This window comes from Schistocerca americana, chromosome 2, assembly GCF_021461395.2.
Source record: "Schistocerca americana isolate TAMUIC-IGC-003095 chromosome 2, iqSchAmer2.1, whole genome shotgun sequence".
Classification (NCBI taxonomy): Eukaryota; Metazoa; Arthropoda; class Insecta; order Orthoptera; family Acrididae; genus Schistocerca; species Schistocerca americana.
The window spans coordinates 357,948,014-357,960,845 of NC_060120.1; the positions used below are offsets into that span (position 1 = coordinate 357,948,014).

Sequence of the window (12,832 nt, forward strand, 5' to 3'; positions counted from 1 at the left end):
TTTTGTTAATGTACAGCTGGTTAGCTAGACATAAGTGATAAGTCATCTTGATAATTTCTCCATTGTAATTTTGAACATGTTGTAAGTTTCCACCTGATGTTATCAGTGTGTTGTCATCAGTGTACAGCACATTCCCACATGGTATGTGACTTGAGAAATCATTTATATACTCAATGAAGAGAAAAGGCCCAAGAACCAATCCCTGTGGTATTCCATGTTTTATTTCCAACAACTGTGATGCCTGACTATTTGGATGTACTAACTGCAGCCAGTTGGATGGGTAGGTTCTAAATATACTTAATGATTTATGTCAAATGCCATAGTGAGCTAATTTTATTAATTTAGTCTTGTGTCAGAAGGAAACCCAGTTGTAAGCAAAGAAGGGAAAGCAGAATGGTGGAAGGAGTATATGAAGGGTCTATACAAGGGTGATGTACTTGAGGGCAATATTAGGGAAATGGCAGAGGATGTAGATGAAGACGAAATGGGAGATATGATACTGCGTGATGAGTTTGACAGAGCACCGAAAGACCTAAGTTGAAACAAGGCCCCGGGAGTAGACAACATTCCATTAGAACTACTGACAGCCTTGGGTGAGCCAGTCCTGACAAAACTCTACCATCTGGTGAGCAAAATGTATGAGACAGGCGAAATACCCTCAGACTTCAAGAAGAATACAATAATTCCAATCCCAAAGAAAGCAGCTGTTGACAGATGTGAAAATTACGGAACTATCAGATTAATATGTCACGGCTGCAAAATACGATAGCTAAATAATTCTTTACAGACAAATGGAAAAACTGGTAGAAGCTGACCTCGGAGAAGATCAGTTTGGATTCCGTAGAAATATGGAAACACGTGAAGCAATACTGATCCTATGACTTATCTTAGAAGCTAGACTAAGAAAAGGCAAACCTACGTTTCTAGCATTTGTAGACTTAGAGAAAGCTTTTGACAATGTTGACTGGAATACTCTCTTTCAAATTTTAAAGGTGGCAGGGGTAAAATACAGAGAGCGAAAGGCTATTTAAAATTTGCACAGAAACCAAATGTCAGTTATAAGAGTCGAGGGGCATGAAAGGGAAGCAGTGGTTGGGAAGGGAGTGAGACAGGGTTGTAGCCTCTCCCCGATGTTATTCAATCTGTATATTGAGCAAGCAGTAAAGGAAACACAAGAAAAATTTGGAGTAGGTATTAAAATCCATGGAGAGGAAATAAAAACTTTAAGGTTCGCCGATGACATTGTAATTCTGTCAGAGACAGCAAAGGACTTGGAAGAGCAGTTGAACGGAATAGATAGTGTCTTGAAAGGAGGATATAAGATGAACATCAACAAAAGCAAAACAAGGATAATGGAATGTAGTCGAATTAAGTCGGGTGATGCTGAGGGAATTAGATTAGGAAATGAGACACTTAAAGTAGTAAAGGAGTTTTGCTATTTGGGGAGCAAAATAACTGATGATGGTTGAAGTAGAGAAGATATAAAATGTGGACTGGCAATGGCGAGGAAAGTGTTTCTGAAGAAGAGAATTTTTTAATATCAAGTACAGATTTAAGTGTCAGGAAGTCGTTTCTGAAAGTATTTGTATGGAGTATAGCCATGTATGGAAGTGAAACATGGACAAAAAATAGTTTTGGACAATAAGAGAATAGAAGATGGAAATGTGGTGCTACAGAAGAATGCTGAAGATTATATGGGTAGATCCCATAACTAATGAAGAGGTATTGAATAGGATTGGTGAGAAGAGGAGTTTTTGGCACAATTTGACTAGAAGAAGGGATTGGTTGGTAGGACATGTTCTGAGGCATCAAGGGATCACCAATTTAGTATTGGAGGGCAGCGTGGAGGGTAAAAATCGTAGAGGGAGACCAAGAGATGAATACACTAAGCAGATTCAGAAAGATGTAGGCTGCAGTACGTACTGGGAGATGAAGAAACTTGCACAGGATAGAGTAGCATGGAGAGCTGCATCAAACCAATCTCAGGACTGAAGACCACAACATCAACAACAACAGTCTTGTGTGACACCGAGTTGCTCAATTAAGAGCTTAAGGGAAAGTACCATCTGCCAAAATACTGTTGGCTAGAAAAAGCAATGGCATTTTAATATTAGTTGATATCATCTTTATGACAAAATTACTCCTTCCATAATAGCCCTCTGTTTAAGAATTTCCAAGTTTGTTGATTGTTTTGCTAATGTTGTGGAGAGCAATTTTAGACCATATGAAGGTTTGTGGAGAGTAATTTTAGACCACGAGAAGGTGATTGTGTTTTCTTCTTTGGGTAGAAGTGTCTAAGCAAGTGCCTTGTTGCTGCAGCTTGAATGGTTACAGCCTATACAGTTTACACAGTATTCATTTAATACATTCAAATCCATGGGAATGGTATTGTTTTTTTTTTTTTTTTTTTTTTTTTTAATGACATTCCGTGCTGCATGACAACTATTTTTAGATTTCAAAATATAACTATTATCTGCTTTACACATGGCTATTTTAGTTTCAGTTTAGTAGACTTGTTTGAGTTTTGCATATATTTCTTAACTTCACCACTTTTAATAGATCTGTCTTTAGGTATAAGAAGCAGTATTCATATTTTATTGAGTCTTGGAGTGTACCAAAGTTTAGTGGTTCACATTTAGTGTCATCAATATTTTTCTTATAAAAATGATTGAACAGTTGCTATTTGATATACTTTGGACAATGTCTAGAAACAAAGAAGTGTTCAATTTACATGAGCATTCCATTGAGTTTAGTTCTCTTATCATATTTTCAATGTTCTTTTTATTTAATATTCTGTACTATACAAAATTTTTTGTACGTTCAAAGACTGACTGCCTTATTTTTAGACATAATCCTTCACGATATCAGATTGTACTAATTTAACCACACTACATTGTTTATGTGTCTCATACATCCTAAAACCTCCTGTAAAACAAGATGAAGAACTGGATCTACTAACAGTGGCTTAACAGTGGATTGTCTCCCTTAGAACCTTTGTCCTGAACAACCATTGAGAGTTTGGAACTGAAACTAGCATTGATAACTGTAACATGATTCATGACTTAACTTGATTCTGGCATATAAAGGGACAAAATACAGTTATAAAAATATTTGATTTCATCCCTGATGAAGTAAAGGCAACACTAGACTACAGTAACAAATCAAATTTAAAAACAAAATGAAATCAATTTTGACTGACAATCCTTTCCAATCTGCATGGCAAATTTTTAAATAGATATTCACTCACATCCATGTGCACACACACAAACACACACACAGACTCTCTCTCTCTCTCTCTCTCTCTCTCTCTTTCTGTCTCTATCTATCTTTCTTTCTCTTGATACTGTGGCCTGACAGTGTTGTACAGTAGGTCTGATTAACATGAGTGATGAGAGAGTACTAAAGGGGCAAGGGCACAGAAGTGGCATATAAGGCTGGAGTTTCCTTTCATTGTACACTGCAACGATGACTGTTTTATTTAAACATCTTCTTATACTTCACAAGGTGACATTTCATTCTCTGTTGAATCTACAAAGCATTCTGCTGGCAGTTCATTGCCTTGGGAAATGCCAGCCCAATACATCCTTTGAGCTCACAATGCACTGTTTTCTGATGGCACCTTTTCTCCACCAAATTTCACTCTTCTACCAACCCCATTTCCTGCTTTTCAATGCAGAAGGTTCGTAGTTCTCTCTGGCCCTCGTTTCATTTGAGATAATAGATCCAGAATGATATCTACACTGTCATCTTGTCCTATTCTAATCACTAATCTAAAAAAACTCAGGAATAGGCACACACACTTGAGTGCACCTTTGTGAACATTGTTTGCTCCACAGTCATCTTCTCTTCTCTTGTCTTGTCTTCTTTTCTCTCTCTCAAGTCCTAACACTTTCTTTTTTCCCAGCTCTTCCGTTTTCACAGCAAATATCCTGTCCTCAATTATGCTCACCTTTTTTCTAGGGGTTAATGTAGGTGTAAGTATGTATTTATGGGAGTGTGTTCATTTGTGGAGGGGGAGGGGATTTGTACTCTGGAGAGAATGAAAGTTCAGAAGCTGAGTTACAGTGTCAATTTTTTGTTTAGGTACCTATCCATTGTTCAGTGCCTTCTCTACATGATGAGCATTAGTCTTTACTGATTCCATTATTTGTAGTCCACTCACATATTGTAATTGTTCCATTAATTAATAAAATGATTATTGTTTGAAGATAAAATGAAGTTTGAAAATTTTTATTCGATTTTGTATGTTGAATTGCAAAATTTCCACAGTTCATGATAATAATAGACTATACTGACATTTTTTTTTTTCTCAGGCACTTGAAGGAGTTGTAGCATATTATGATTCGAAGGACATACCAGGGAAAAACTCATTCTCTTTACCATTATGTGGCCTTGTTACGATTGATGAAGAGGTAATAGATATTGGGTAAAAAACTGAATCAATTGTTGATGTAATAGTGTCAGTTTGTGAAGTCATTAGCTGCTCTTATTGTACGTTTATTATCATATTTCATTTTTACATTTTGGTATGTAATTCACTGCCTTTTTATGTCAAAGGTATTCTGTTCAGGAGAAATAAAGTTCAATGGCCAACCAGTTGGTATTATTGTTGCTGAATCACATGAATTGGCCAACAGAGCAGCCAAAATTGTTGAAATTTTGTATGAAAGAGTAAAAAAACCTGTTGTAACACTTCGAGATGCCCTCAAGTCAGGAGATAAAAAGAGAGTTGGTGAGGTTGCTACTTGGCCTGCAACAGACACAGAAGGCAAGTTCATTGATCACAATAATTTGATATTGTACATATAGCTTTTAATGAAATTAAAAAAAAAAAAAAAAATAAATAGTTAATGAAATGATTTTGTTTCCAAATATTACCTTTTTGAAATTGTTTTTGTTATTTTTTCTTTCTTTCTTTCTGTCAGTACGAACTTTGTTGTAGAACCTCTTATTTACGTGTGGTAATAAAAATCCATTTAGACAGAATTAAGTACATTTAAAATTACGTGAACTTAGTCAACCCACTCATGCTGATAAATTCATATTAACTGATTAAGAATATTTAGTTGAGAATTATATCTTTTACATAATTCGGCCTTGGCACACATTTTCTAAATGCAGTGGGTTTTTTTATTTTAATATTTACTGGATTCCTCCCCGGCGTTAGCTATGGAACACAAGACTGTCTCTATTAGCAGAAAATGGTTAAATATTGCGAAGCCGACGTTTAGTTATCATTGATAAAACACACTTCACTATACATTTAAGTTATTTGAGAGAACCAACAAATTGTTAAATTTCAACGTTAACTATCCGCCTATGAATGCACAAATGTGAAACTAGTAATAAATTCCGTCAGTCTCTGGATCGCTGTAAAAGAAAAACATTTTCTTAATTCACTGCTAATTTTTATCTGCTCCCGATTTACGGGTTTGGTTAATTTTTCTTAGCGGAACAATTTTTTAAATGTGCCACTGCTGCAAATCGTTCGTTCGCGGCACAGCCCAGCAACACCGCTAAAAATGCTGAAAATTCTTTAAAGAAATATTATAGATGACATGGGCAAGCTAATTTACATTAGTAATACACACTTTTGAAAAAATTATAATGTATTTAGACCACAACAATAATTCAACTTACATTAGTTTGTAATTTCTCCTCTAATGGCGGCTAAATCTAGATACAGACAAATGAAGTCTACCCATTCATAAAATGCTACGTCTCAGGTTCCTATCTCTCTCAGCTCTCGAGGAAGACGACAAAGAATGTACACTATGTATTCCTATTTATACGACTATCAACTGTTAATGTCTCTTTGCAATCTGCGGCTGTATTTTACAATTTTGTTATCGCAGATATTGACACATTTCGTAATTACATTATGAGTATAGAAATATTACAATCATAAATACATCGAGAATATTACTACAGAAAATATTACAATAATAACGAATGTCCTTTACACAAAATTAAATAATATTTTTTGTTAAATAATTACAGTATATACAAATTGCTTCATAGCGGCGTATATAGTACAATTAAATTTTAGTTTATTAATAGTGTGTGTGCGGCCAGGGAATGTTATAAGCTGAAAATGTTTGTATTGAAGAGTGAACAACAACATACAGCATTAGTTTCACTTTCCTGCATTATTTTCAGTATGAAGTTTGCCCGAACAATTTTTAAGCGATAGTAGGTAATGCCAACTAATCTGCCTGATACTGCCTCCTTCAGCTACCAATGGTTAGTTCTGATTCATTTAAGACTATAGGAATGGAAAAAAGTGCTTTGATGATTTAAATAAGTTTGAGTTTATTAAATATGTTTAGTTATATGAATAAGATAGTATTCATCTGTCAGAATTCAGAAACTAGAAATTAATATAGTGACTAATCATTATGTTTGAGAGCTCTTATTTTCAACAACACAAACCTAAACATACAGGGCTTTGAAGTTTTCCACAATGGCATCCATATATAAAATTCACTTGGTGTTCACGCCATGTCATGTCAGAGTTAAAACTTTGCTATCTTCTTTGTCAAGAGCTGACAGACAGCCAGGACCAGTCTTTGAAAATATAAGTTTTAGCTCAGACGTGCCAAGACCTGAGCACCAAGATTGTGAAGACTTCTTAAAAAATAGAATCCAGTATGTTGTCCCTGACAGCAAGTATTCATCAGAGACAATGTTATCATTAGGAATGCCCCTGGAAAATGTGATAGCACTGTTCTTATTCTCTGTATAAAGAAATTATCTGATTGACAGACTGAGCAGCAGTTTTATGTTCTTTGGGCATTCTCAGATCTGAAGATGAGTGCTTGGTTAACTGAAACTAGTCATCACATTTTAAAGTTTTATGCTGTGTGTGATTTAGATAATTGTACGGATTTCTTTTTTTAAATTTTAATCCCAAGAAATACAGCTAATATATGAGTACATCACACAATACATAACATGTACTATTATTCTATAGTTTACATGTAATAATTATATAGCAGGCTACAATTTACTACTAAACTTACAATTATCCTAATTTAATTTTCTAAATTATTTTGTAACTGATGACCCAAGTTTCTAAATTTGGCAATGCTTTCTATGAAAGAAAGTGCATTAAACTAATTGTAATTTGTTGTTTGGTTAATTTATCTTAGAACTTAATATCAGCATTTCAAGAAAGCTTACTTATGCAGCAGGTATTATGGTTTAATCATTTATTTTTGGCAAAAAGTTGTTTTCTTTTAAATTTGTACATAAATTTTTATTACAGCAAAGTCAAAAACAAAACACGTTGTGAAAGGTCAGTTTGATATTGGAAGTCAGTATCATTTCACAATGGAAACACAAAGCTGTGTCTGTATTCCTATAGAGGATGGAATGGATATCTATCCTTCAACACAGTGGATGGACTTGACTCAAATAGCTGTTGCCAGAGTACTTGATGTTCCAGAAAACTGGTAAATTTTTAGTTGTCAGCTTTACTGTCTGCTTCAATAATCATTTACTATCTTCTGTTTTGGCTCTTTCACATGTCAAAATACATACTGAGAAAAGGCTCTGAGCCACGCGGAATTAGCCGAGCAGTCTAAGGCGCTGCCGTCATGGACTGTGCGGTTGATCCCGGCAGAGGTTTGAGTCCTCCCTTGGGCATGGGTGTGTGTGTTTGTCCTTAGGATAATTTAGGTTAAGTAGTATGTAAGCTTGGGGACTAATGACCTTAGCAGTTAAGTCCCATAAGATTTCACACAGATTTGAACATTTTGAAAAGGCTCTTAACAGTTGATGCCTCAGGAAGCACACAGGCAGTGAAATACATACAAGCTGTTTCTTATTGCTGAAGCTGACTATTTTTGTATATGATTCTGTTGTCGTAAGGTGGTGGTTTTCTTGTGAGAGGTGTTCCACAAATGTTGAGTAGCTGGTGCCATATTTACATACTTTTGTGTGTTCTTTATAACTTATTTCAAAAGTTCTGCTGGTGTGATGTAAGTAAAGAGCATCAAAAGTGTTACAGTGGATTTGATAACTGTCAGATTTTTGGTCTGTCAGTGTCATATTCAAACAACCTGAAAAATTCAGGATGGACTAATGACAGCATTATGGGAAGGACAGATTGCTACTTACAATATAGAGAAGATGTTGAGTAGTAGACAGGCACAACAAAAAGAATGCTAAGCATGTGAGTTTACAGCTGAAAGGCCTACTTCTGAACTAGACAACACAGACACGTTCATGCAAGCACAACTGACACACATGACTACTGTCTCTGGCCTCTGAGGCTAAACTGTGAAAAACTGTGTGTTGCCTATTTCAGAACAAGGCATTGTGGTTGAAAGTTCACATGGTACACTGTCATGTACCCTCTGCCGTGTGCTTCACAATGCTTTGCAGAGTATGGATGTAGATGTAGATGTTTAACAGTCTTTTTTTGTGCCAGTCTGTTATTCAGTGTCTCCTCAATATGGTGACTAGCAAACTACCCTTTTCATAATACTGCCACTGTTGTCTTTCTTCATTAGACATTTCTGTATAGAGTTATGCTTTAGTATGACTTTTTTTCCTTGTTTATTGAGGGTGATTCCAGTTCTATGTGTCAGTTTGTTTCCATATGTGAATGTGTACCAGCTTTTCTGTTGAGTTTCTCTGTTGTGTCCTTGTTGTGTCATGGTGGTGCTATTGGCACATGTGCTTACTGTGGGTGGTGTGGGTCTCTGGATCTGTATAGTGATTTTTTCTGTTTTCCTGGATTTTCTAATTCAATTTTGTAATGAAAGATTCTTGTTATCTATTATTTTTTGCTGTCTCAATTATTACACACAACTCCGTGTTACAGTCGTGTTTGTTGGGTTGTAAGCCCTAATCTGTAGAGCATGCATAAAGTGGGAGTTGATTCTTTTTGGGTCTATGGGAGGTCAGATGATTGGTATAGTATTGTCTATGTTGCGGTGTTTTTCCTGAATGAATGTTGGTTATTTTTCTTTGTGCTGGATATATATAGGAAGGTCATTTGGTCTGAGTGTCCTTTCTTGAATTGCTCTTTATGTTCTTATGTAGAGTGTATAACTAACTCTGTGTGTAGTTGTCCCATCTTATGTTCTGGTTCATCTGCCAAGCAGAGAATATTATCCATGTATCTCCACCAGTACAATACATTGTATTTTCCTGGTACTATTCTCTGGAATACTCCTTCATCTATTTTGTTCATAAAGATATTTGCTAACTTTCCCAAAATGGGAAAGAATTGTAGGTAGAATTCTTTATTGAATTCAGAGTAGTCTTGGTTGGTAATAAGGTATGGGAGTGTGCTTATCTCTGTTATCTGTTCCTGTGGTACAAATATCTGATTGTAGATTGATTCTTTGACTAGGATTGTGGAGTACGTGTTTTCTACATCAAATGAGATCAACGTAGCTGTGTATGGAATATACAAGCCTTTTATGTGGCTACATATTAGATAAAGTTGATTAATACACCTATAATCCCATAGAACAGTTAAATAAAAGACACAATAAGAAACTAAATCCAGAATAAGATACTAAATACAGTCAAAGACCCAAACAGAACAGGCAGAGACACACACATCATTTCTAACCATGCCTCATAAACCTCACAGTCAATGAACTTAAGGATGAAGAAACACAGCTACTAAAAAAAGTTTAAAACACACTGTCAACACAAAAGTAAATGAGCACTACATAGAAAATTTGATCATAGACTTTGAGAACATACTGTTTCAAGAACAGAAGAAAGACGCAAGTGCCATGAACATAGGCCTAACAAGAGAATTAATACCCAAAGAAATTAAAAGCATCGTAGAGACAAAACATGGGCACAATAAAACAAGAGAAAACCACAGATGCAAAAACTCTGAAAATTCTTACAGAAACACAGAGAAAATATAGCAATAACCAAGACAGAGAACAGGAACACAGTGTTCCTTGCGAGACAAATGAGAATACAGTAAGAAGATATAAGAATTAATATCACAGAATAAAATCATAAAACTGAAGTCAGACCCAACAAAAAGGTGCCACAGAAAAGTGGAAAATGTATTAAAGATTATAGAACACAAACTTGATGACAGGCAAATACTTGTATGACTCATATGAAGCGTAATGTTTCAAAACTCAACAGTCACCTAAAGATTCATAAAGTTAGGCTCCCATGAGACTGGTCATAAATTATAGAAAGGCATCCACATACATCCTTACCAGACATATGTTAAATGTATTCACACACCTACATAAAACAGAAAATGACAGAACACTGAAAAAAAAAAGAAACAGAAGAAATATTCCAGACAAGCTATGTTAGTCTCATTTGATGTAGGAAACATGTACATCATAATCCCAGTCAAAGAAACAATCAAGATAATAGAAAAAGATCTAGATAATCAAAATCAGTTACCAGTACCAGAGGAACACACAACAGTGATATGCACACTTATACACCTCATTACTGCCTGAAGCTACTTTGAATTCAATAAAGAATTCTACCTACAAGAAGAAGGATTACCAAAGGGATCTCCCATTACAGAAAAGTTAGCAAATATCTTCATGTAAAAACAGAAGAAAGAAACAGTACCAGGAAAAGACAATATACTGTACTGGTGGAGATACATGGATGATATTCTCTGCTTGATAGATGAACCAGAATATAATATGTGATAACTACATACAGAGTTACACACTCTGCACCAGAACATAAAGTTCACTTTAGAGAAATAACAGTAAGGCCACATAAATTTACTAGATATATCCATTACAAAGAAAAATAACCAACACTCATTCAGTATTTACAGGAAGAACACCACAACACTACACCAATCGTCTAACCACCCAAAGGCCCAGAAAGAATCAGCTGTCACATATATGCTCCACAAAATAAACACAGTACCACTTGAGAAACACTGCTATAAAAAGGAACTGGATAAAAAAATCCATACAGCAAAAATAATGGCTATCAAGAATCTCTAGTTACAAAACTGAATAAGGAAATAAGAATCTCTAGTTACAAAACTGAATAAGGAAATCCAGAAAAAAACAGAAAAAACAAAAGACCATACAAATGCCAAACACACACACTAACAACACCACCACTAAATAGTAAGGGTGCAACACAGAAACTCAACAGAAAAGCGGGTTCACACTCACATATGAAAACAGACTGACATACGGAGTTGGAAAACATCCTCAAGAAACTAGGGGGAAAAACCATACTAAAGCAATAACTCTATACAGAAATGTCAAAAGAAGAAAGTTGACACTGACATATTCCAAAAATCCTGAATTAACCAGCTCCAGTTCCAGTTGTGATGCTCTATACTTAGGGTATATCAGTAGAACTTTTAAAATAAGGTGTAAAGAACATAAAAGAGCTTGGAAATATGGCACCAGCCATTCAACATCACAGAACACCTCTGCCAAGAAAACTGCTACAGTAAAAACAGACATGAAAATAGTCAGATTCAGTAGTAAGAAAAATGTTACATGAGGACTTCCAAATCCAAAAGATAGTAATAGAAGAGAAACACATGATAAATGACGAAATCAACACTGAATATAATTCAAACTTATAAAATATACGGAGCAAAAAAACAACCCAACTAGACACCACAGAATACTATCACATAAACTAGGTAATATCCTCATCCTAGGTTACACACAAATGTAGTTATGTGATCTACCCATCTAATCTTCAGCATTCTCCTGTAGCACCACATTTCTAAAGCCTCTATTCTCTTCTTGTCTAAACTATTTATGATCCATGTTTCACTTCCATACGTAGCTACACTCCATCTAAATACTTTCAGAAAGGATTTCATGTCACCTAAACCTATACTCGATGTTAACAAATTTCTCTTCTTCAGAAACTCTTACCTTACTTTAGCCAGTCTACATTTTACATCCTCTCTACTTCGACAATCACCAGTTATTTTGCTTCTCAAATAGCAAAACTCATCTACTACTTTAAGTGTCACATTTCTTAATCTAATTCCCTCAACATCACCTGATTTAATTCAACTACAGTCCATTATCATCATTTTTCTTCTGTTGATGTTCATTTTATATCCTGCTTTTAAAATGTTTCTGTGAATAAATTTGATTTAATATCATGTACTCATCATTGCAAATGATCTGTCGCAGCTGTAGTCCTGGTTTCTTACAGTTTATACTGTAAGATATTGGTATCAATTAGACTGTTATGTCTCACTTTCAAGACACTGTCCATTTCGTTCAACTGCTCTTCCAGATCCTTTGCCATGGTAAAGCAAAAATTTATGAAAGACACACACACACACACACACACACACACACACACACACACACACACATACAAAGAGCGTGCTCATGCACAAATGAGGTACATCATCTCCCAGTACAAAAAAAAAGGAGTACTAATAATAATAAAATATATGTACAATATTCAGTTTATTCACCATTAACCACTTCCTGTGGAATACGTTTTAACATTAACAATACAATTAACAATAATTTTTCCAGAGAAGTTTTTGCAATTTAATTCCACATCTTGTAGAAATGTCCTTAAATACTAATGTCAGTCATGTGTATTTCAAATAGTTCTGCTGTCTTATAAAATGGGTGTTTGAATAACCATTCATGTAACTGAACTTTGAAAATATTATAGTGCTATATCCAAGTAGATAAAACAAGTTTATTAAAAAGTGTTAAGCATGTTAATTTGTGTGAGTTTGCAGTCTTTCTGAGTGTGTCATAGTATACCAAGGTCCAATTTGCCTCCGGTATTGTTAGGGTGTCTGGTCTATCTGGTCCTGAACTCATTTAAGTTGCTTTTGACATAAAACCAATGTTGT

General features: G+C 35.1%; 1 protein-coding gene across 1 annotated transcript in view; it reads left to right on the plus strand.

Moving 5' to 3' along the window:
* The window catches only part of LOC124595300 (xanthine dehydrogenase-like), a 414,231-nt gene that overhangs the window by 242,526 nt on the left and 158,873 nt on the right, over positions 1 to 12,832 (plus strand). The window contains exons 14-16 of the mRNA XM_047133986.1: positions 4,314 to 4,412; positions 4,558 to 4,768; positions 7,268 to 7,454. Of these exons, the coding sequence (XP_046989942.1) occupies positions 4,314 to 4,412; positions 4,558 to 4,768; positions 7,268 to 7,454 (497 nt within the window). The remainder of the gene's footprint in view (positions 1 to 4,313; positions 4,413 to 4,557; positions 4,769 to 7,267; positions 7,455 to 12,832) is intronic.